Below are 24,053 nucleotides of genomic sequence, written 5' to 3'. Positions count from 1 at the left end.
GTTCACAGCCCTGTGCCTAGGTGCTGGGCCATCCCTGCCGTTCCTTGCCGTGTCTGGTGTAAAGCACGTGATGACGGTTACCCGTGTATAGGATGTTCAGCACTTAAAAAGAGTTTTTTTTTTTTTAAAAAAAAAACAACTTTGGGGAAGGTTTGGAGAAACCCGACTTAGAGAAGCAGCGTGCCACACAGCACGTCAAGTATTTGGCTTATGGGGACGCTGGGAGATGGGTATGTTCCGAATTTGAGGTAGGTAGGCAGGGGAAGATTTTTCTGCTTTAGGTCTTTGGATTTTGCTGGGCTTTCTTGTACCTCCAGTTTTCAGGTTGCAATCAGACACGAACTTGAGGAGGAAACGCGAATTTGAACAACTCTGACTAACTGACTGAAGGCCTGCAGGCTTTGAAATAACCAGAAACTTCTGAGATGAAGGATAGATACTGGATTAGAAGTGACGCTACTGCATCAGGGACTTTGGGCAGAGATAAATCCTGGGCGTTTGGTTTCTATTATCTATAAGGTAATACTCCCTGCTCGTAATAGTTGCATCAGTAAGTAAATTTGGGGGGAAATGTGGCTGAAAAGGGCCTGTTTTAGCTGTACCTCTCCCCCGCTAAGGGGCGCGAGGAGGGTAAGCGTGACGCTGGGACGCAAAGTGCATCAGCCGCTGCTGCAATTACCCGCATCGTTAAGTCGTGCCTTCCTTAATGGGCGCCCGAAGCAGGCGCGGGGGCGCGGCCAGGCGCAGGGCGTGTCCCTCCGCGCCGGGCATGACGTCACACGCCGGCGGAGCGCGCAACGCGGGGGCAGGGGAGGGCACGCGCTCGTGGGGCGGGGCACGTCCCGGCGAGGGGAGGGCGGGGCTTGCTCCGCGCATGCTCACTGCCGGAACCCGAGCGCTTTCTGGCGCCCGCGTCGTCCTCCCGCCCTTCCCGCGGCGGACGTGAGGTACCGGCTGACGTTGCCTGAGGGCGGCGAGGCGGCTGAGGAGAGATGGAGGCGCTGGACCGGGTGGTGTGAGTGTGGCGGGGCTGCGCGGCTTCCCCGGTCTCTGGGAAGCTGGAGGGGACCCTGCGGGGAGCCGGGGGCGGCGGGCGGCTGTAGGGCCTGGTGTGGGGAGGGTCGCTGTGGAGGGGGGGTAGGCCAGCAGAGAGAAAAGGGCTGTGGAGAATGCGAGGGAGGGAGGGAAACCGGGCGCTGCCGTCTCTTTCTTGGTGGCCAGGCAGCCCTTAGGCGACTGGTAACTTAAAGGATCCCCGGGGACCAGCTGGGGTTGGATTTATGCGTTTCTGTCTATAGTTGGAAGTACCCGTGTGGGGTACTTATGTGGCGTTCTAAAATAAATATAGTGCTTTGCGGAGAAGGTACTAAAAGCCTTACGTTCATCTAGTGGAGAAATGTAGTTCTGAAGCAACGTAGTTATTAATTTATATAAGCTCTGCGCCCCTGCTAAGGCCGGTGTATTTCACCTAAATAATGCTGTGCGGTTCCTGCCAGCGGATGGGCCGTACTTGAGCTTTTCTTTTGGATGCGATTGGTGTGGTCTTTGAGGAGCTGTGTTTTCTTCTCGTATGGGAGTCTCTGACTTGGGGAGGGAGCTGATGTGAGGGTAAGCTTTCAGCCTGTTAGTAGTCTGTAGGAATTCTGGTGTAGCTTAAGCTCTAAATCGGCAGAAACCGAAAAGCCCAAGACTGTAAAATCACCTTGGCTAGCCTGGGGGGGACACACGACAGAGAGGAAGAGGAGTGGTAGTAAAACACATTCATCCGAGACTGGGCTTTTAGCATTGATTGTAATTCTGCAGGTTGGGATTAGTTTGAGTCGCTTAAACAAGTTACTTGAACACAGCTGGTTCCAATTCTTGTTTTGTTTTACTGTTTTCTGTGGTCTCTGGTATTGTTACTAATATTAAGTTTTTAACTGTTAATTTATTGTTACAGAAAGCCTAAAACTAAGAGAGCAAAAAGATTTCTTGAGAAGAGAGAGCCCAAACTTAAAGAAAATACAAAAAATGCTATGCTCATAAAAGGAGGAAATGCAAACTTAACAGTGACTGAAGTGCTTAAAGACATTGTAAGTTGTTGGATATAGTATGCAATCTTTAATTATATAAGCTTTCGTGCTACACCAAGAGTATCTTCCTTTCTCTTTTCCTTATAATTTGCACATTCTCTGCTGCGAGATCAATATTTTCATACTCTCCCCATTCCCCAAATCTCAGATTGACCAGTACTCCAAAGGTGTTGTTACCTACCCCTTGACAGCGATTATTTTCTTCCAATTTCTTCTTTGCCAGAACTTTTGATCTTATTCTCTGTTATTATTTTTTCCACAATTGTCCAGTATATAACGTGAAGGTCTGCAAGTCCATTTGAATACAAGGGGATTAGGTACAGAATTGGGACTGGATGACTAGGCTGAAGTTGTATTCCAGGATCCTGTAAACTGATATGGAGCTTTCAACCTCTCCTAAAACTTAAACTTACCAATCCTGTCTCCTAACTCTATACTGGAAAATATTATAGCTGTTCCTACATTCTTTTCTCTCCTTGCTTTGTCATTTTCTTACCATCTTACTCTGATGATAATCAGGTGGTTGTTCATTCCCTGTTTTTCCTCATGCCCCTAGAAGCAGAGAGATTCCATTACATGGCTTTGATTTCAGCTGTGTCAGTTATTTTTTCTTAGTTTCTAGAAACAAGTCGTTCTGTAACTAATCGGGAACCAAGATTGCCACCAACTTGAAGGATATTATTCTGAGCAGGCCTTTTGAGGTGCCTTCTTCTAGAGTCATTTCCACAAACAATTACTCTTAATTCCTGTGATCATATGAGTTGTAGGGTTTTAGAAAAAGCAGTGCTGTGCACTTAAACGTATTAGAGATAACACCAGTTTAACTTTTTCTTTTGCAGTATGCTGTGAAGAAGCCTTTTGCTGTACTGTATAAAAAGTAAGCGGTCTCACTTTGACATCTTTTGAGTCTTCTGACAGGACAGCTTTTGGTAATTTAAAATCATGAATAGAGATGCTGGTTAGCGTGGGAACTTGAACAATGGAAAGGGTTGCAGAAGGTGACTGAGATTCATCATAAATTTGAGTAGACTGGAAACAAGCTACGCATGATCAGTGTTGGTGCTGAGCACAGTTCTGTGCCAAGTGTTATAGAGCAGGATTCAGCTCACTTGAACAGTTGGCTTCTCTGACTGATCTGTGCAAACAGCTAGTGAGGTTCTGTGTCAGATGGGTAGGCTGGAGTTCTTATATCTGAAGTCTTACAAGTTTGAGTTACAGATTATAATGATAGCTATGTCTTGCTCAAAATGGGAACACGGTATCTGTACAGATGTAGTGCAGAGACATTAATTGTAATAGCTAAATTTAACGTTGGATGAACAAGCAAAGGCAGTTGTTCATGAAGTGTTGCTGGTGGTGGTCTGTAAGTCGGGCCCCAGGAGACAGGAAACATGGAGTAAAGCACTTAAAACGACAATGGCAGCACAAAGGAACTTCTGGCAGTATTAATATGGCTTATGGTTTGAACTAGAACTGAACCTCTACAGCTGGAGTTTCCAGCAGAATGCAGAATTTTAATGTTATTGGAGAACCAATTAGAAGTGCTTATCTGGGCCTGTTCTCTTTTTTTATTTATTTTTTTTCCTCCTCTCAGGAAAAATATTACTAGGCCTTTTGAGGATCAAACATCATTGGTAAGTATAAACTATGTCTCTTGTGACATTTTGCAGCCATAAAGTCATGAAAAGCTTTATTGGTGGATAATTTGCTGAATTCATAGGTTAATTCATAGTTAAATGGAGGGGTCATAGCTTTCTGTGACTTCCTTGTGTTTGAATAGAGGAAGACAAGCCCAGCAGAGTACCACATGCATCAGCTGTACAAGTGTGAGATGGTCACCAAGAGTTCTGCTCAGACAAGAACTGTCAGAAGAATGCACAATTTCAGTTAGAGATGGGTATTTGGCTTGCAAAGAGATTGCAAAAGTGGCTCTCCAGAGGCTTGGAGGGTATTTTGGAAGGGGGCATGTGTTTGGAAATACACTTGCTGATATGCCCCTATCTGGATTTGGTGTAGATTCAGTGCTTTAAGGTCAAGATAATTTATGAGCAAGAAGGCAAAAAAAGTAGGTTCATCCTAAGATTCTCACACGTTTGCACTTCAATTGAAGCATTACTTTAACTGTTGAAATATATCTGTTGTAAAAGCAGTATACGTATTTCCTTCAACAAGATGAGAGACAGGAGATAGTGATGCACAGCTGTGGTTTTACAATAAAGATAAAAATGAATTATCCCAAAATAAATTGTTTGGTTCCCAGTGATCATGATTGGGTAATGTTTGCTCTGTGCCACTGCTGACACGCAGGGAAATAAGGGTCAGATTTCCAATGCGTGAGGCAGTTGTTGAAATAACTCACTGAAAATACATGTTGAAGTTGGGAATTTGGGGGTTTTGTATTAAGTAAATCTGTGTGTGAATTTAAAAAAAACAACTCGTGTATACACACCAGGCACAAATGCACTTTCTTGTCTGAAAGGGATTGTGGAAATAGAGGGGAAATGTATCTAAGGAATTATCTGTAAATAAAAAGTGAGGGGAGGAGAGAGATAGCTAAGTATCCTTAATGATCATTAAGGATCTTTTTTTAAAGGTGAAGGTAGCCAATAGTGAATGCTAGAGGAGCTGCTGAAGTTGTATTGGACAGCTGAGTTAAAGCATTTTAATGGTGATGCTGAGGTGTTGTAGTGTGTGCTTCTGTTCTGTTCTTGGCATGAAGCACAGTAGTGCTGCCATCCCTAAAATATTGTGAGTGGAATGGAAAACTTACTGTAGGCAGCAAGGAAAGATTTGTGACATTATTTGCTGAAACTAAACCTCTTACAATCCCGTAGCTGGATGACTTTGTTTCACAGTCCTACAGGAACTAGCTGATCATCAGCTGACCATTGGTTTAAATTTCTGATAATTTCTGGGAAAATACGGCAGCTGAAATCATTCTGGTATTCTAAAAAGGGGTCCTTCAGGGTACTTTAATTCTTGTAACCTCAGAACAGTGGGCTTGGTTCATTGAGAACGGTGTCAACAAATAATCAGGCTCTAGAAAGGTATGGAAAGTCAGATCAAGCTAGGTTTGGTTTTTGGTTTGTTGTTTTTGTTTTTTTTTTTAACTTGCTTACAGGCATTTTTTTCAATTGGCAGTTTTGCAATGTATGTGATGTTGCAATATACGCAGGACACATTTAAGGCATTTGAGTTTGTTGCATCTTTTTAATAAAATATCATACAGCTGTTGGAGGATTTACATATATCAACACGCAGTGATTAACAGAGCTGTATTAGCAAGTGTTTCAAGGGGATGGTTCTGTTCGTGATCTGTCTACAGTCAGTATTTTCCAGGGACCTGGTGGCAGAGCTCAGTGCTGAGCTGTGTGATTTCTACATGCTTAGGATTGCTCCTGGGGATGTCTCTTCTGACCTCGCAGAAGGGCCGAGCTGCAATGTCTTCTCTGAGCTGCTGCTGTTGCCAGGGTGGAAGGAGATGCATTGCCTTTTTCTGCTTCACAGCTGCTAAGTGCAGGCACAGAAACTCTGGTACTTCTGGGATGTACTGGATAAATAGCATGTGTGTTTATCTAAGAACTATGGTTGATACACAGAATGAGGGGCTGCCTTGAGAAGCAGCAGTGCATAAAAAGGCTTTGGAGTTGGACATTCTTAGAAAGAGTTGCTGTAATGTTGGCTCTGGATATAATACCATAATAGGTTCTCTGTCTACTCTACCTAGAGGAAAGACATTCTCTGTGAAAGTCACCACTGGCTTGGTTTTAAGTAACATCTTAGTCTTAAATAATAAATTGACGTGAAGTTGCTCTGTAGCAGGACTCTCGTGCCCAAGTGTGAGAACATTAGTTATTTGCAGATGTTCCTAGGCTTGCTGTTGAGGGAATTAACTGGTTGTTCAGAAGCTATTAGGCAAAGCTAATATGCTGCATAAAGCTTAGCTGGGTAACTAAAATGAGGCATTACAACTGCAGCCAACTTGCAGATACTTACCCTTCAGGCAAGGAGAAGTGGTTGAAAGTATCTTATTTAAAAACAAATAATGAGGAATTATGAAAAAGGGCATTACAGATAAAATGGCAAGAAAAAACTGCCTGGCTTGATCTTTAAGACTGCGATGGGAAATTAAAAGAGAAATGAATTGTTATTCGAACCTTGAATCCAGCTGTCCGTTTTAGCTTATGTGGACCTGGACACAGTCAAAACTCTTCTGGTAAGTGCAGTTGCTCTTCTCATTAAGCAGCTCCTAAACTCACATGTTTGTGACATATACCTTCACCAACTACTTTAAACACTACAAACTGCAGCTCATGAGTTTTGTTCTTTTCCTCAAATGTAGGAATTTTTTTCCAAGAAATCAGATTGTTCTTTGTTTCTGTTTGGTTCTCATAACAAGAAGCGACCTAACAACCTGATAATAGGTAAGATGTCTCACTTGGGTTTTTATTTGGATGAAAGGTCTAGTTTTCAATGACTATTTAAACAGTTAGGATTTCCTTTTTTTACTTTCACAGGTCGCATGTTTGACTATCATGTCCTAGACATGATTGAGTTAGGCATTGAGAAGTTTGTATCCCTAAAAGATGTCAAGGTAAGGACTCACAAATTCAGTATTTCAGTGACATCTACTGGTGGATTTTTTTGGTGCACTGGCTTTTTCTGTGCTTTGAAGTAAGGACAAGGGTTGTTTAAAAATGTTTTCCACGCAGTATATGAGGATTTCTAATTTGTGTACCCCAGAATGTTATTTTTATGCTCTGCTTTTTATTTTATTTTGGTGGTTTTGAGCAAGCTTGCAACTTTCGTTGCAAAATCTTTTTTTAGACTTGGTTTATTCCTAATATTTTCCTTTTAAATTAGAGTTTAATTTACAAAATGCCTTAGGTTCTGCTCATGGTAGTTTCCTATATAAACTGGTGTAGGCTTTGAAAACTGAAATCCCACTTCTCAAATTGTAACCAAAGGCAGTCACTCTGCTGACTGAGATGATTCTGAAACTTTCTTATGCTTTCAGTAGCACATAAATACCAGTTTTCAGGGAACTATACTTAATTCAGACAGGGAGCTAACATCTTGATTATTTTAACCCAGAGAAAAGTCACCTTTTATGTTTGTTAGGCTCATCTTAGCAAGACTAAAACATATTTCGTGTGTGTGTACTTTTGTATCAAGCAGTTCATACACTGCAAAAATAAGGAATTTTTCTGGTCCTTATTCTCATCACAGTATATAAATTGTCAGGACAGTCTAGAGGGATAGTGAAGAAATTATGGTTTTTAAAGGTGAATCTTCCCCTTGAAGTCAGATTGTAGTGTGTATCTTCATAACATTGTTTATAGCAGGGAAGTTATAGTTAAGTAAATGTATTTGTTGGCCAGAATTAAAATTAGGTGAGTGATTAAACTATTCCTTTAGTCTTTTTCATGTACTCTGCAGTGTCAGAAGTACAATAGACTTGTTTGCCTGTAACTTTAGTTTTCTTGTTAGTAGTTGCAGTCAAATTTGCTTGTTTTCACTGGAAGGTGTTATCTAATACATTTTATAGTAAAGAATCTGTCTTTATTAATCCAGCACAAAGAATAATACAATTCACTCTTTTAAAAATGAAGTCCTTCCATACACATACAGTGCTGTTCAATGAAAAAAAAAGGTGTCTATTCTGTCCATATTGATTACAAGTCACAATAATTTTTCATTCAGTGTCGAATGGCTAACCACCTATTAAGTCAATAATATGTTCCCTAACACCGTCTGAATTTTTGTTCTGTTTTAAAATTCTTACTCTGCAGAACAGTAAATGTCCTGAAGGAACAAAGCCAATGTTGATATTTGCTGGTGACATGTTTGATGTAAATGAGGAATACAGAAGACTGAAGAGCCTTCTTATTGGTCAGTATTTTGATTATTTCAGCAGTAGGATTGCATAAATCTGTAGTAATACGATTCCTTGAGACATGCTGGTTTGTCAATAAATGTTTGCTTATGTTCAGGACAGAAGGAGAACAAGTACATGCACTTGTGAGTTTCATGTTGCATGAAATTAAAGTTAACTAATGATCATGAACATTGGGGGGAAAAAAGACTAGCCTAAAAGACTCTGAAGTTGAAACTTTGTGTTCACTAAAATTCGTGACTTTGTAGGAAAATTCTGGCATTCTTCAAAAAGTGTTTACCTTGTAATTGTACTGGATCATCACTTTTTTAACCAAATATTTTTGAAGTATCTAATCTGAAATCAGTGCATTAATTCAGAAAGTGGGATATTTTTGCTTACAAAAAAGTCAAATCAGTATAACTGAGCTTGTGTTTTTATAATGAAAGCATTTTCTGTTGGAAACTTGGCCAATTCTGACAAAAGTGCCATTGATTAGAGTACTTGAAAAGAACATGTGCAGTAAAAATCAGTTGTAGATAATAGCTGTGTCATAACTTCAAGGCACGCTTGGAGCTTAGTAAACAAACTGGTATAAAGTTTTTTACTATGTCAAGGTTGGAGGCTCTGGAAGAAAAAGCACATTGTGGTCTTTTTCTGGGAAACTACAAAAAATTACACTTAGGGTAGCTTTTGGTGACATAGAAGTCATATGGTACTTTATCTCTTGACATGAAAAAAAATGCATCTTGCTTGGTAGAACTAGATCTACTAAGTAGGGTGGTGTGTTTTTTCTTTTTAATAGGCTTCCTAAAAGTAGATTACTTTTTTCTTTTTTCTTTTTTTTTTAAACCTCTGGTGAAATACTGAAACTGGCCCAATAAGAACAGTATTGTACTTTCAGTTCTGTTCTTGGGTTGTACCAATTCATAACTTTACAGCTTTGCAAGATCTCCCTGTCATGTAAAATAAATATTGGTTGGGCTCTCTTTTTCTAGGCAAACAGATAAATGAATGTTCTTTAGAAAGAGACTTTAAAAATGAGATTTATTCCCCCCTGTTTAGTATCATAATTCCTTAAAGCAAGATGTTGCATCTGGAATGAGCCTGAAAGGGAGCAGGAGAGGAGAAAATTTGTATCCTCTCAGTACAGCTGGCTGGTTCTTGGGGATAGGTGAAAGGCTAGTAACTGTACTTATAAACCTTTGAACGTGGGTGAATATTGAATATGAAGATAAAGTGAGTTTTAATACTGCATGTTTGTGTTGCTCTAAATGAATATTTACACTGCAGGAAGCAGGTGCATTACTTTCTGAAGTGTATCTTGTTCAGGCCAATCACAGTGTTGGTGATTGGCATCCAGATGTGCTCATGCACCCCGTGATCAAACAGCTCGATACCTTAAATGGAAGACATGCATCGTTAGGTAGCTGCCAAATAACTAACTGATCTTTCCTATTTCTTTTGATGTTCATCTGTCCTTTCTCCTCTCCTATTTATTTGCCTTTAATGACTCTGCAGTCAAATGTACTCAAATTGACACCTAATCTTCTTGAATGTACTCCAAGTACTCCAGGTCTTAATGTTCTGCTGACTTCTATGAAATACCTAGATGCAAAACAATTTACAAAGGGAAAGGTTAAGGAGTGTAAAGGCTTGAAGGTATCACCAACTAATTAAAATTGTTTGGGTAATAATTTGACATGCTTCAAAACTGCCCTTAACTGATAGGGAAGAACTGATTCTTTCCTGCAAAAGATGGTGCTTTTAAGTTGCCACTCTATTGCTAAGAAAGACAGAAAAATGTCTTTATAACAACAGCAGCAAATATTTTGTTACTGTAGCAATATTGCTGGGATCCCAGAAGGAATATTAGGTAGCTAACAGCTTCTTGTTGCCAGAGCAATGTGATGCCAGTTATGCTGGTGAACAACCAAGCTTTCATTGGCTTTTGTGGTATCAAAAAGGTTTGTGCATATTTGGAATATCATCTTACAGCAGTTTCTTTGTAAAATTAAATGCAAGGGTGAATTATTGTCTTCATGGTAACCAAACCCTATAGTCCGCTTAAATTGTGAGGTGGAAGAAGTTATTTAGGAGCAATAAATAGCAGCTGCGTTTTTCTTCAGGGACCTGAAAGACAAAGACATCCCATTCTTTTTCTTTTCTTTTTTGTTGCCTACTGATGTGGTAGCGTAGGAATTAATTTATGATGTAAGTCCTTGGAATGCAGTTCATGAAATTCTAATAACTTTTTATACTTGTATTTATAAAATGTTTCATTTCATACAACACTGCCAGCTTGCTAGTTCTGTTATTGTATACCCGTTTCATCCTAAAAATGGCTAGGTGCTACGTGACTTGCTTATATACTTTTGAAAATGCTCGTTTCCAGGAGATCTCTACAATTTCAGATTGACCATCGGCTTGTTCTTCACACAGCCTTCCTCACACACTTTTTTGAGTGCCTCAAAAGATTTGTGGGTTCCTTTTGGCCAAGAAAGGGGATGGCTGGGATGGAGTTTGAACTTGGCTAATGCTAACCATAGCTACATAGGTTACAGTGTTACCAGCTTTTGGATATGAATTGATACAAAAAGAAGTGTATAGACTGGTGTTCCAAAATAATTTAGGAATTTAATGTGGAAATGGAAAGATCCTGTGAAGCTCTCTGCAGGAAAAAGTAAATTAGAAGTGCTGGAAACAAGTTGAGGACAAGGGGGAGAAAGAACTAGGAATGGAAAGAAAGGAGAAAGCAAGTCTCTAGTCCAACCAAAGCAAGAGTTGTAAATTAAGAGTATGTTAAAAAAACTTCAACTCTCTGGGTATACTGAAGTGTACAGTTTCTGCAGATGTTCAGCATTGCCAGGAAGCAGAAATTCTTGACCACCTGCATTTGTTGGAAGAGATAATGCTGTGAGTAGAAGGATGTATGATGCCACAGGAAAATACGAAAGGGAGATATTGCCAATAAAACCACTGTAAATGTCAGCTTGTGTACCCACAGAGAACTAGTCGAAGGGAAAATATATAACAGAAGCGAATGAAGTACTGTATTTACAACTCTTCTTCTAACTACAAGCTCAACCCACAAGAGGAGAGAGAGTATTTAATTGACCAAGGACATTTCCTGGCTAGACTCCAGGTGATACCTGCCAGCAAGACTTTTTTTTGGATGTCACTCCAGTGCTGATACTCTTGAAAAGGGTAGTGGAGGAAAAGTCAACTAGCCAAGGGATCTGAAAATGGGACAGAACGGAAAAGACTGATGTGTTTTGCATGTTAGCAGTTCTGCTGTGTTTCAGCATTGCCCTGTCATGTTTATTAGCACACCTTGTTCCCTAAGTCAAGGTCACATTCCTTCTCCACCCTCTGCATATGTTGGACAGATTGCTGTGCTTATTGCAAGCTCTCTGATTGCACAGTATTTTTGATAGCCTGACAAAAGAACCTCACTAGAGATGGCTCATTTTGTATTTAACCTGTATTTCAGTGTTCTCTTTTCAAACTAAGCAAGCATTTCAAGTGTCTTATTTTTATAGATATATGTTGCTTATTAAATAGAGAAAACATTAATTGTAATGACAAATACTGCTTTATATGGAACACAGAAGTGCTTTGTTGTGGGGGAGGTTTGTAAGAAACGATACATCTAAACTAAAATTTTCCCCAAGTCAGAGAAAGAAAGTGTAGGTAAGAGTAGACAAGATACAGTTTCGATCTGTTTTGTACTGGGTTTGATCCTTCTTTGTACTCTTCCAAATCTGACTCTGATTAAGAATGTCAAGTATCAGTTTTTTGAATGATGTCTTCAAACAGATACCTGAGCTAATGGTTTCTCTGTATTGATCTCTGTTTAGCTGAGCAGAACTGGCCTAAACACAAAATAAGATAAATTTCATTTTTCTGATTTTAGAGCTGAATATTTAGAAGAATAGAAAATGCAATTATCCCAATTAGCTTAATAAAGCTAAGTTACTGCTCTGAAAGTATATTTGCTCTTCTCCATGCACTTATTTTTAGGTAGCATGTATATTGCTACCAAATTATCTCTGGGAAGTCACTGTATTCCTGTCAGGATTTCCATGCACATTTGGTATCACCAGTGCAGGAGCGAACACATGCAGTATTAAGTTTCTCTCCCATGTTTTGGCAGGGCTGCAGTTCCAAGTTGCAGCTATTTTGTGAGATTCCCATTAAACATACAGATTCAGCTTTTCTAGAGCCATCCTGTGTATAGCCTTGCTTAGTTGAATGCAGTAAAAATACTTATATAGGTAAGGAGCTTACATCAGTGATGTGATGTGTGTCCATTATGAAATAAACCCATTTGTTACAGTCATCTGTAAGCAATTTGTTACAGTCATGCAGTTTCTTGTTGCCAAGAAACCTGGCATTCATTCTTTTAAAATATTCTTTCAGATTTCTTCAGAGGTCCTAGCGTGCCTAATATTCGTCTGGCTGGTTTAGAGTGCGTTCTGCATTTCACAGCTGTAGATGGGAAAATTTACATGCGAAGCTATAAGTGAGTATGTGTTTTATCTATTTGTTTGCTTTTTGGTACACTTGTCAACTTTTCCCCAAATTTAGCCTGTAGTTGTGTAATTGAACTGGCTTCAGCAATAGTTTGCTGCATTTAAAACATGTACTGACTGTGTAAAGGTGTTTCAGCATAACACAGAGTAACTTGTGCAGCAGAAGGAAAACACTTAAGCCCTAAACCTGTTGCTTCTTTTCTTGTTGAGCTCCCCCTTCCAGTGAGGGGGATTGCTCGTTCATATGGCTGGATTAGTAAGGCGGCATGAATTAATTTGGTGAATTCAGAGTACTGTCTTAGACTTCATAGACTTAGTCTGTTCTCAGGCTGGCTTCTAGGACTCTCCTCACTGAGGGGCTTGTCAGAGAACGACAGGTGGTAGGCTGCAGCCAGCGATCCACACAGAACGAGGAAAAGGCAGGACAGGACAATCTTTCTTGCTGTGTTGGTGTTTACTCTCACAGTTCATGGCCTTGCCTTAGGAGGTTGTGAGCATTCACAGCTTGTGTTCCATGCGATTTTGATTTCCCTTATAACAAAATCACTTTTATCAGTCTCATTCTTCAAAACAAAACAAATGCACAAAAAGCTTTCTTGGTTAGCACTCAGGTTATTTTGCTGTAAACAATAGTAAATATTTTTTGTGTCTGTTAATACCCAGGGCGCTATTTTGAATTTGAGGAGTGATAGGGCTTTCAGGTTACTGGGACTGAGTTTTTACAGTAATACTGGTCTCATTAAAAAAAAGTTACATTAGCTAGGTTATATTTTGGTTGTGTTCAAATTGTGATGGGACAGATTTAATATATTATAAATTGTTATTGACAGGCATCTTTCTCAATAATAGAGTTAGCAGTAGCAATTGTTTTCAATAGCCTTCCGAACTACAGGATTGAATCTGCCTTTTAGGAAGACGGATAACCCTTTATCACAGAGGACAATGTTGATTTTCGTTGTTTTGCCCTTCTAGGGTACTTCTGAAGAAATCTGGCTGTAAAATACCAAGAATTGAACTGGAAGAGATGGGACCTTCATTAGATCTGGTTATGAGGAGAACACATTTAGCTTCAGATGACCTTTATAAGCTGTCTTTAAAACAACCAAAAGCCCTGAAGGTATGTACCTTGGAAAGTATGTTACTTCCAGATCTATCTGTGAATCAGAGCAAAAGCTTAAGTATTAATTATTGTATATCTGACCAAAGCTTACTGTTATTTAGGCCAAATGAGATTTCTGGGGCCACAGCACTCTTGCAGTGATCAGCTGGCATACAAATTCCTCCCTGGAAGCATATAGAACATACGGAACAAAGCTTAATCTCTAAGTGCCAGACAGTGTATGCGGCCTTGCTTTTAGGCACTTGATTCTCACCAGAGCACTTGGCACTCTCTGCTCAGAAACACTTATGTTGTTCTTCCCTTACAGCCTAAGAAGAAAAAGAATATCTCCCATGATGTGTTCGGTACAACTTATGGTCGAATCCACATGCAGAAGCAAGATCTTAGTAAACTGCAGACACGGAAAATGAAAGGGTTAAAAAAGAGGCCAGCAGAGAAGTCAGCTGAAGATGGTGGGGTTAGTCCCAAAAAGTCAAAATCAGCTTCATAGTCTGTAACAGCTTTGAAGGCTTTTTGTACCTTCACATTTAGTATATATATATTGTAATATAAATGTGTCGGACATAAGACTCAGCTGCTGTTAGCTTTAGTTTTATATAAAACAAAATCTTTTTAATTGTTTGTCATTTTAAAGGGAACATGGGAGTATTGAGCTTTAATATGGAACTTGGTAATTTAAAATAAAAAAAAAAATTGATATAACTTGCTTAGTTTTCCAAGGCTGAGTATTTATTCTCTTGGTGTTAGCAAACATGTGCTAGTCAAGCAGGTGACTCATTTCCCGAACAGTTTTATGGCTATTATGTTGGGAGCCCTTGATCAATCAACTTGTCATATAAATTCTGCACAGGACCAGAGCAGTGTGTATGCATAATATACACAACAGAACTTCTCTGTTCATTTATTTTTTATTTCATTTAGGTTTTGCACAACTGCAATACTCAATAAACTATAAACCATTTTCTAAAGTCTGAACTCACAATATGTGTCTGATGCCAGACTATGTTTTTGACTATTGCACCAAGCCCTACTTTACACTTGCAAAATCAGGAGTGATTAAGGTGTTTTTACTGTGTTCATCACCATGGTAGCAAAGTACCTGATGTTTGCTTTAGGCATAAATGAAACCTTTACAGTTTGAATTTCAATCTTTGATGCTTGATTTGTGCTCAGAATGAAAGTATGTGAAGCAACCATGAAAGGTGCAAGTCTTTTCTTCTTACCCTGTTTTCCTCCTAAGTTTGTGCTGATGAGTTAGTGAAGACTCAGTTAAAGACTTGGGTAAAGGGGATGAGAGTTTAAGAACTTAGACTTTGGTGTGGTGTTCTATGTTTTGGAACATACCGAAAAACCTTGGTTTTTTTCTTCTCCTTGTCTCTTTGGAAGCTATTACTTTGTCCTTTAGCGTAATTATGATAAAATTGTACACACTTGATGATGAGCACAGCAAGTTTGCTTATCCTAGTTACGTTTTTTAATACTTCATCTTTTCTTGTTAGTTTTCTCACTGTAATCAGCTGAAGTGTCACATTAGAAATAGGTCGTTTGTTATTCTCACCTGTCTTCTGCATCCTGGATGGAAGCTGTTGGGCTTGTTACTGTGGTTGTGCAAATGCCACACATGATGTTCTTGCTGTGCTGGTTTGATAAAACTTGTAGTGTGAAAAAGAAAGGGCTTTAAAAGTTTGGGATCTTTTTGAGGGCACAAACGTAATTATCTTCAATGTATTACCTAATTTTTTTTGTGTATCATTACACAAAATAAATTGCATAGCTGTCTGTAAATCTTTTTCTCCAATCTACAACTGTGTGTTTGAGAAACTGATAATTCCATAAGCTAGATAAATTAAGATTTGTATTTCCCACCATATCTTTCTGAAGTACAAATCGCTGTGTTTTTGACTGAAAGCCATGTTTGGTAAAAGCTGTAGAAGAAATGTACTCATGGACTACGTTTTTGACTGAAAGCCATGTTTGGTAATAGCTGTAGGAGAACTGTACTCATGGGCATGCTGTATTTTAAAAACTTTTAGTCATAAAAGTAATAGTAAAAGACTAAGTTTGTGAGAGACTATAAGTTGTATCTTCCTAATTTGGAAGCTAATTTTGGTGCTTAATTTGGTGTTTAAAAACTGAATTTCATAGCATTAATGTAGACCATCTAACATGCCGTTACCTCTTACTGTAAAAAGTGAGACAGTTATTCCGTAGTAGCCCTCGGAGAGAAGCTGTTGCATCCTGGCACTGGTTTTGTTTAATGCTGCTGCTGGTTTGCTCCTTGTACGAAGAGGAAACTGGGACAGGTGAGGGATACTACACCCTCTGACAGCTCAGCATGGTTACTGTGCAGCTTCAGAGAGATGCAAAGTCCTTGAGTATGCAAAGTCCTTCAGCCCAGGAAATTGGTCAATGGGGAGAACCCCGGTGCATTTATTCACCCTTTGCAGGGTCTCTTGTCTCTGCTGACAAGAGGTGGAACCTGAAGCGCCTGATGTCCCAGCCGTCTGGCTGTTTGTGTGAATACCCTTTTATTCTTAGTTTTTCTACTGGTGAAATAAAGCCATGTAGTGGACAAAATGCACTAGATATGTGAGGCAAGGACAAATTCTCCTGGATATATTGTAAGGATATTTAGGCTATGCTTTTTCATACTAATCAGTTTAAAGTTACGTTGCTAGCAAGGATTAAAATTTGCTCCATTTCTAACAAATACTTTGTACAACTCAAATTGGTGCCATTTTGGTGCAAATTCTGAGTGGGAAGTGAAAATGCTCTCCTGCTTTTCATGGCAGAAATGAACTACTCTGATCTCTGTATGATAAGATAGGATGAAGCCAAACGAGCAACTGAGTTCACCCCATTTCTTTCAGAGAAGTTTCAACCTTGCTGCACAGCACTGATTAAGACACGAGGCTGGTGGCTAATGTGATTTCAGATGTATGGCATGTACAACTGCACCTCTGCATGGTAGGCAATTGTTACATTCTGCGTATCTGATTTAACTGAAGGTGAACGGAGGTAGGAAGGCTAAATATAACCTTTCTAGTGGCATGTTCTTATTTCCCAGTGTCTTCTAAAGTGTGATCAAATTTGTCAGGTGCTTGCAATGTAGCTGTGTGCGTGGGGAACGGAACATGCGGCGCTCAGCGGGAAGCTGATGAAAGGGGGTTGCCTTGCCTCAGTTGCCCCTTGCTTCCAGAGTTCACCAGGCTCTGAAAACACAAATGTGGCCCCAGGGTCTGCTTGACTTGGGCAAGGCATAGCTGGCATCTTCACCCCTTTCCTCTGGCTTTCATCTTCTTGCCTCCCAAGGCACTGCAGATAGCTTTATTTATGGGTGGAGCATAGTAATAAATTCGTTTTCAAGAAAATCCCTGTGGGCAAAGCATGGCTCCTGAGGCTGTACCTGTGCAGTAAAATGGAGGTGGAGTTGCAAATCAGCAGTCAAGCCCATGCTGTCTTTAGTCTAGCTGGCAGGATGGCAACAGCAGGGAGGGTGCGCCTTCTGTGGACCCTCGGTTTGCATGCTGATGTTGCCCAGCTGTGCTGCTGGCATCTTCTTTGCTACTGTTAACTAGGCTAGTGTCTTTATAGATAACTAATGGTATACATAGAATTTATAATCTACCTGCGCTGTAAATTTACTTGGCTTTTTTCATGTGTGGTGTAATTAAAAAAGGCAGGAAGAGAGGTAGATACTGTTGAGTGGCGTGATGTGCTAGGTTCTTGGGATTCCCACATTTTTGGGAATCAGTCCTGGGTGCACACAACCACAGCCTTAGCTCCGTGCTAATGTGACAGACTGAGCACTGAGGACGATGAGTGATGTGTGTTTGAAAAGAATGTATGAACTCCCTTCTATTTCCTGGATTTTGTGTTTTGAGTTTATCTTTACGGTTCCTTAGCAACCTTATTTGTTTTCACTAAGTGCTTTCTGGGTTTGACTAGGAGGCTTTCCCTCCCCCACTGGCTTGGTTGCAGCTGGGATGGGTTAGAAAAGAGTGTGAAGGGAAGACATGGCAGGCATACCCGGTATCGCATGGACTGCTGCGTCCCCCAGCCAGGGGAAAAACGGCTGACCGTTGCTTTTTCAGATGCTATCAAATATAAGAGGGGGGGTAAGGAGACTAGAGCAGAACTGCGTTAAAGAAGTTTTCATTATTAAAGAGAGGGAAGTGGAAAATGCTAGCTGTGCATAATGTATGTAACATAGCCATACATATTAATGTGTGTATTACATGTGGTGCAGGTAGTTCTTCCCTGTCTCCAAGCGCAATTTATCTCCTCCTTTTGGACTTCGCTAAAGTGCCTCTAACAGTGCTGACGTATCCCAGATGCAATCCAAAGACGTAGCCGAGAAATAGGTCAGTTATATCAGAAGTCAGGTTTCCTAAAAATGTACAAGGAAAAGAAACATGAGGGTCCTGAATGTGAAGCCTGTGAGGGATTGCCTTCCTAAATGGATGAATGTTCAAAGTGAATGTTGTGGCTAACACCGTACGGGAAGAACAGCTTTGCTGCTCGTGCCATCTACGCAGAAGATAGTGAGGAGGAGCTGGCAAAGATATTTTGGGAATACATAGGGTTTCTGAGGGACCTACCTGACAAGGTTGGGAATTTATTATCTTGGAGGTCACGGTAGGCAGGAGGGTCTTAAGTGCTGCATGGGCAAAGAGATGAGGATAGGCGTTGGGAGAGGAAAAATTTACAGGTTATCTGGAGTTAAGTCCTATCCTAAATAACGTGGGAATCATCTACTCGGAGCAATCGGTGAACACAGTAGCTGTAAGATGATCAAGAAAGTTCTAAGGTGTATGTTCCTTGTTTGTTCTTGTTTTCCTCGACTTTCAGTCATTGTCTACTTGATCTTTTTTTTTTTTCTCCCCTGCTTCTCTAAGATAAGCACAAAGTAATTCAGGGGAAGTAGAGGTAAAGTAGAGGGTTATCTCCTGCCAGGGAGTTGCATACAATTGCCATGTGCTACATTGCCCGCAAAGATCTGAGCAATGCACGATAAACTGGATTTTTTTACATATACAGTGCTGTAATGCAAAGTAAGATGAATTTAAAAATCTGCCTCCCTCTTCCCTAATGTTAATGTGTACTCCATGGAGAAGGCCGTGCTCAGCATGTGTAGTGAAAGGGCCTTCGCTTAAGGCTGAGCCCTGTATGATCAATCTAAGGCTGCTTTAGGTGCTGGCGTTACTTCTCCCCTTTTTAAATCTGCAAAATTAAACCATTGATCACTGCTGCTGGCCTCTAGGCAGGAGAATTACTGATGCTGCTTTATGCTCCGGAATTACTGCTGCAGCAGTAACTATGTACGTTAGCCATAGATAGGCACACTGGGGCCTAATATCAGCTGTTGCCAAAAGGTAGTTTAAAAGCCTCTTCCCTCCCTGCCTGTTTTTCACATAAAGGCGTGTTCCTTGTACTAAGTCAGGGTTCCTGTTTTCTTAATCCAAAAAAGTCCATAAGTAGTTACATTTTTTCAGTTTTGGTTGCAAGTTGCTAATGTTTTTCTCCAGTGGAAATTGAGCTCCCTGGCTCAGAAGTTGCTCTCTCCTCTGGGTGGAGGTGAGGGCGGGAATGCAGAAATGAGGTGGAATAAAAGATTCAGGCAAAATGTCTCCTCTCTCCCCTGGTGTGTCATGCTCTTGTGTGTGACAAACTAGTCCCAATGCAACAGAGAAACATAAGGTATTTGGTGTGAATTTATACTGCTAAACATCCCTAAGCAAAGTTGAGCTCTCCTGGTTCTTATGAGCAAAAAGCCGTTTGGCATGCGTTGCTGCCAAAAGACAGGCAGTCACATTTGCTGTATCAGGAAGCTTGTATTGGGGTGGTTTGCTGCAAAAAGTGTGATGCAGAACTTGCATTCGCCTCCCATCACAGCCATTTAATTTTTTTAAGTGAAAACAGATTATTATGAAGCATTAATGAGACCATCCAAAGTGCACATGCAGCATGCCAATAAAGAGTAATAAGCTTTTAATTCATAAGAGGTGATAGATTTCAGCTGCTGTTGGCTTACTTTGCACACAGGAGTAATTCCTTGCTCATTAGGGTTATCTGAATGAAATATTAGGCAGGCTTTATTTTTTACATCGTGAAAAGAAGTTTGTAGGTGCTTTTTCCTTTTTTTCTTTTCTTTCTTTCTTCTCCTTTCTTCTCTGAACATACCTGAGATACCTAAGGGCTTCTAGGATATTGTTGGCAAACAGCTATTCAACTCAAGTGCACTCTGTAGTTGATGAGTGAGGGGTTTCTGTTTGCATTCCAGATGCTCGTCTCTTGAGGGCTGAGCAGAAAGGCTCACTTAAAGAAAGATTCAGAGAGCCAGTAACTGCTGAGCATTTCCTTCTTGCTTTCCTTGCAGAGAGAGAGGGATACCCACCCTTCCTGCCATTAGCCTTCTCCAGTTTCTCAAAGGTAGCAGGTCATACATAATGATATTTCTTTAAAAAAAAACCCACACAAACCCAACGCTTTATAGATAACACCATGTGGGAAGTTCAGCAGGAGTGCTGACGTAAGGAGTTATGAAGGTGCGGCTGTTTGTAGGACTGGCAATCAGATCAGGGAATTGAACTGGCTTTAAAAGGTGGGGGGAGAAAAGGGGGGGGCTCTTTGTTTTGAAGCTGGATCAGTTCCCCAATCTGGCTCACAGCACAGCTGGGTGGTGCACTGCCTCACTGGGGAGGAAGCAAAAGGCTGGGAGTGGGATGGGAGACGTGACGGAACTCCTGCCGCTTGTATTGCTGCTTACAGAAATATCTGTAAGATGGTGCCTGAGTTTGAGAATTACTATGGTTCTGAGTCTGTTCTTAAGGAAACCAATAGTTTTGGGGACCTACATTTGCCATTAAGCTTAATCACAAGTTCTCCAGTGAAGAAGATGACTTCTAACACCATTTTACACATGTGACAGCAAAGGTTAACTGACTTTTTCAGAAGGTATTTGCTTTGGGAGCAAAGGTAAAATGTGAAAGTTGTGAGTTCCCTGCGTTGGTGTGGTCTGTGTTGGTAGTTTTCACGTACCTTCCCGTGGACGGAGTCTGTGCTACCTGTGCTGTGGTGGAGCTGGAGCAGCTGTCAACAGTGCTTGGCCAGAAAGAAGTTGACCTAAGTGGAATCACTCACAATTTGTGATTTTCTTTGCAAAGAAAACCCTCTCAGATATTTTGAGGTTTCTCAACAAAGACCAACATGAGCCAGCCCTGGTCAGTGGTAAAAGAGACACTAGTTCATCTGTGTGCCTTTTAGCAAAACATGAAGAAACCTGTTCAGATTGGTTTTAAGGCAACCTTCAAAATAATATTCAGGAAACTTCTCCTTTCCATCTGGAGTAACCTTCTAACAAAACTCCTTATGTGGCTTCTCTTTTAGCTGGAAGGATTTTCTCCACTATGAAGATTTTTCAACATACTTATTTTCGCTCTGATGCTATGGAGCTATGGCAATGAATGAGACCTTTTTAGCTGCTTTGAATGCTTTTGTTTAATGAACTTGAATAAAAGATCAAGTTCTGCTTGTTCTAGTCTGAGCATGATCAGAAATACTGCATGGTGGTATGTTATGTTTGGAAAGCTAACACTGCATCTTAGCACAAGCCTCAAATCTTTTGAAGACAGATTTAGTTATTTTCTCCAGTTATGAAAAATATTTTAAATTTAATTTAAATTCCAGTAGACCTGTGTTGCTGTTTTCAGGAGGTGATAGCTGATTAGGGTCTCAGTTACTTTTCTTTCAATTCCTGGAAGGAAATCTATTCTGTAGCTTACGTCGTAAAGTGACTGAAGAGTTTAAGTGTGTATAGACAAAGCTGTCCCTGTTAAGGAAAAAGTATAGTTAAAGGAATATTATGAAAAAGTAAAAGGGGAAATGCTTTTTCAGCATGTGGGCTGCATAGGACATGGTAAGTCTCCCCTAAAGATGGTCTCATGAATGAGATTCTGTCAAAGGTAGGTCTTGTTCCTTTAGAGACTCATGCTTGTGTCAGATTTATGCTACCTGACTGGTATGCCTGGAGGAAAAGATGTATTAAATGGTAGCAGAGAAGAAGGAAAAAACTTGTCAAAATTTGTGGTTTATGAAAATGGTGCCAGCAGTTGGTCAGAGCCAGTTACGCTAGACTTGTAATCGATTCTGCGAGCTGAGTTTGCAGGAAAGTTTTGGTGTTCTATTAAAAAGGAGAACAGGATGAACTTTTCAACCTAGTAGGTAAAGAGCTAGTTTCCATGGGCCTAACTCTGTCAGCAAAACAAATGAGTGTTAAGAAAGAACAGACAAACTATTAAGACAAGGCATTAGCAGAGATGTTTTCTCACGGCGAAAGCCAGATGACTGAAATAAGAAACTTTCAGGTCTTCTAAGTCCCTCTTGGACATTGAACTAAACATCTGACTCATAGGAAAAGAAGAGATAAAAACTTATATGATAATTATTCATATCTGCAAAAAAAATTTTGAAACCTGTATGAAAAGAGTTTTTTGCAGGAAAGAAAGAACCATCAATTATATACTGAATGTTGGAGCAAGATCTTTAAGACCTTTTCCCATATGTCACACAGAGAAAGCTGTCCCTTCCCCCCACACATATAGCTGCATGGGTCTCCATAAGTGCATTGGAGTATGAAGTGACTTATCATTTCCTACCAAGGTATCATGAATCATGTTCCATTTGTAAAAGGTCTTAGGTCCCACTGAGACTTATTTAAAAAAAAACAAAAACAAAAGCAAACCACAACTTCCCAACTTTATATGTACTTGACACAGTGTTTTATAGATTTGCTGGAGAGGTTTGTCTTAAATCTTATTCTATTCTTATCCAAATCACAGTCCAATCTTCAAGAAGAACAAGTTTTGAATGCTTACAATTATTTATTTATTGTAGGAGAGTAATATCCAGGTTCCTCCAAGAAGGATCCCAGAACTCTGTTGTGCTAGGCATAGTAAAAAACTGTAAAGAAAAAGTCCTCACCAAGATATTGAAGTAGCACATGGCTCTTCAGAGACGGAACATGGCTCTCCTGCACTGCAGTAGCTTCTCCTTAAAAAAAACCAAAACCCAAGACACCTTAAGATCTTATCCTTCAAGGGTTCCCATTTACTTGCAATCACACATTGCAGAAGAGTGTTGAACACAGGCTGCCCTGGAGAACCCTATTTCATATTACTGCTGAGTAAAATTCAAGGGAAACCCTTAATGAGAACAAGCATTCCTGTTCCTTTGTTTGGAGAATCATTATTTCTCTTTTATATTTTGTGGTTGCCAAGAAGTACTTGCGTGATTAAAGTGGTTTGTTGTTTTAGATAAATAGTTTGGATTTGGGATATGAGAATTGCTGGGCCCAGCTTCCATGGACCAGAAAATCTAAGTGAGCTCACTGCCACTCCAGCTTCCTCCTGAGGGAGAGATCTCAGTGGACTTACTAAGGATTAGCAGTTTTATGAATAAAGATACCTATGACATGAACCTTCCCTTTCAGACAAACACACTGGCATTTCATAGTCAGTCTGTGATGAGGAACGAGCTGTTAGGAAAACAGAATTTCTGGGAATTGCAACATTTCAAACCTTGTGTTGTTCCAAATCTGAATGAAAATCCAAGGCTTCCCGTTGAATGAAAGCTCTGGGGATAAGATAAAGTTGATGCGTGACCATGGAAACATTTCATGCCTTTATATTCAGTATAACGTGCTGATAAGGCAAACATCAATGCTAATGTTTCGTAAGTTGAAGAAAAAGAAGTTCAGTTAGGTGGAAGCACAATGCTTTCTTTTGACATTTTTACTTCTACCCATTTCAAATTTTCACCCATGTCACAAGACCAGAAGAACAACCAGGATCAAATTCACATCAGGAGTTCTTTTAATCTGTGGGGACATATTTAGAGAGTGACTTTTCCAAAGGTAAGACTCACTCCTTTTGTGCTGGATGGGTTGTCTGTGCACTTTACCCAAATATGGGAAAATAAACTGCAGTGTCTGTGGTAGCAGAGAACTGCATTTGTGCTTCACCCTGGAAGTTTAAAATGAGTATGTGTCCTGTTCCAGGTGCTTTGGGAAAAGAGCATGAAAACAGGGAGAAGCTCAACAGAGCTTTATTTCAATACCTCTCCCATTGTTTCCAAGTATAACCATACCTGCAGTTTATAAAGTTCTTGAGTTGGAGATAATCTCCAGTTTGTTGTAGTTTGTTGTTACTGCATCTTTCTTTTATGGCTTCTCCTACTGGTTAGTGAAGTACATAATTTTGGCATCTTAAATTACACTTTGTATTGATTAGTTACATAATTTAGTTTTGTTGAATGAAATAGTAATTTGGGGGTTGGACTTGAGGCCTGATCATATTCTTGGATGTCCATTAGGTCTTTTATTTGAGTTAGCAGATAAACATTTCCCTTCACCTGTCTCATGCCAGTCATGATTTTACAGGCCTCAGTTTCCT

General features: G+C 40.1%; 1 protein-coding gene across 2 annotated transcripts; it reads left to right on the top strand.

Moving 5' to 3' along the window:
* The first annotated feature begins 412 nt into the window (after positions 1 to 412).
* Positions 413 to 15,405, top strand: RPF2 (ribosome production factor 2 homolog). Of its 2 annotated transcripts, none has more exons than XM_049817794.1 (10): positions 413 to 519; positions 1,940 to 2,072; positions 2,912 to 2,949; positions 3,667 to 3,706; positions 6,415 to 6,496; positions 6,590 to 6,666; positions 7,865 to 7,964; positions 12,370 to 12,472; positions 13,455 to 13,599; positions 13,910 to 15,405. In XM_049817794.1, the coding sequence occupies exons 2-10, from the start codon at positions 2,016 to 2,018 to the stop codon at positions 14,090 to 14,092; spliced, it is 825 nt and encodes a 274-aa protein (XP_049673751.1). In that variant the 5' UTR covers positions 413 to 519; positions 1,940 to 2,015; the 3' UTR covers positions 14,093 to 15,405. The 2 variants fall into 2 exon arrangements, with proteins under 2 accessions (XP_049673751.1, XP_049673750.1); XM_049817793.1 differs by lacking the exon at positions 413 to 519 and adding an exon at positions 894 to 1,015 and having other exon boundaries at positions 13,910 to 15,401.
* The last annotated feature ends 8,648 nt before the right edge of the window (positions 15,406 to 24,053 follow it).

The sequence above is a fragment of the Accipiter gentilis genome, chromosome 15 (genome assembly GCF_929443795.1).
Source record: "Accipiter gentilis chromosome 15, bAccGen1.1, whole genome shotgun sequence".
NCBI classification, from domain to species: Eukaryota; Metazoa; Chordata; class Aves; order Accipitriformes; family Accipitridae; genus Astur; species Astur gentilis.
Note: the sequence above shows the minus strand (reverse complement) of the source record. Positions and strands in the feature narration are given on the sequence as shown.

What these genes read in the sequence shown, in the direction of transcription:
- RPF2 (XM_049817793.1), top strand. Translation starts at nt 993, where the DNA reads ATGGAGGCGCTGGACCGGGTGGT. An exon ending in GAGGCGCTGGACCGGGTGGT is followed by an intron (nt 1,016 to 1,939) that starts GTGAGTGTGGCG and finishes TTATTGTTACAG; the next exon opens with AAAGCCTAAAACTAAGAGAG. An exon ending in ACTGAAGAGCCTTCTTATTG is followed by an intron (nt 7,965 to 12,369) that starts GTCAGTATTTTG and finishes ATATTCTTTCAG; the next exon opens with ATTTCTTCAGAGGTCCTAGC.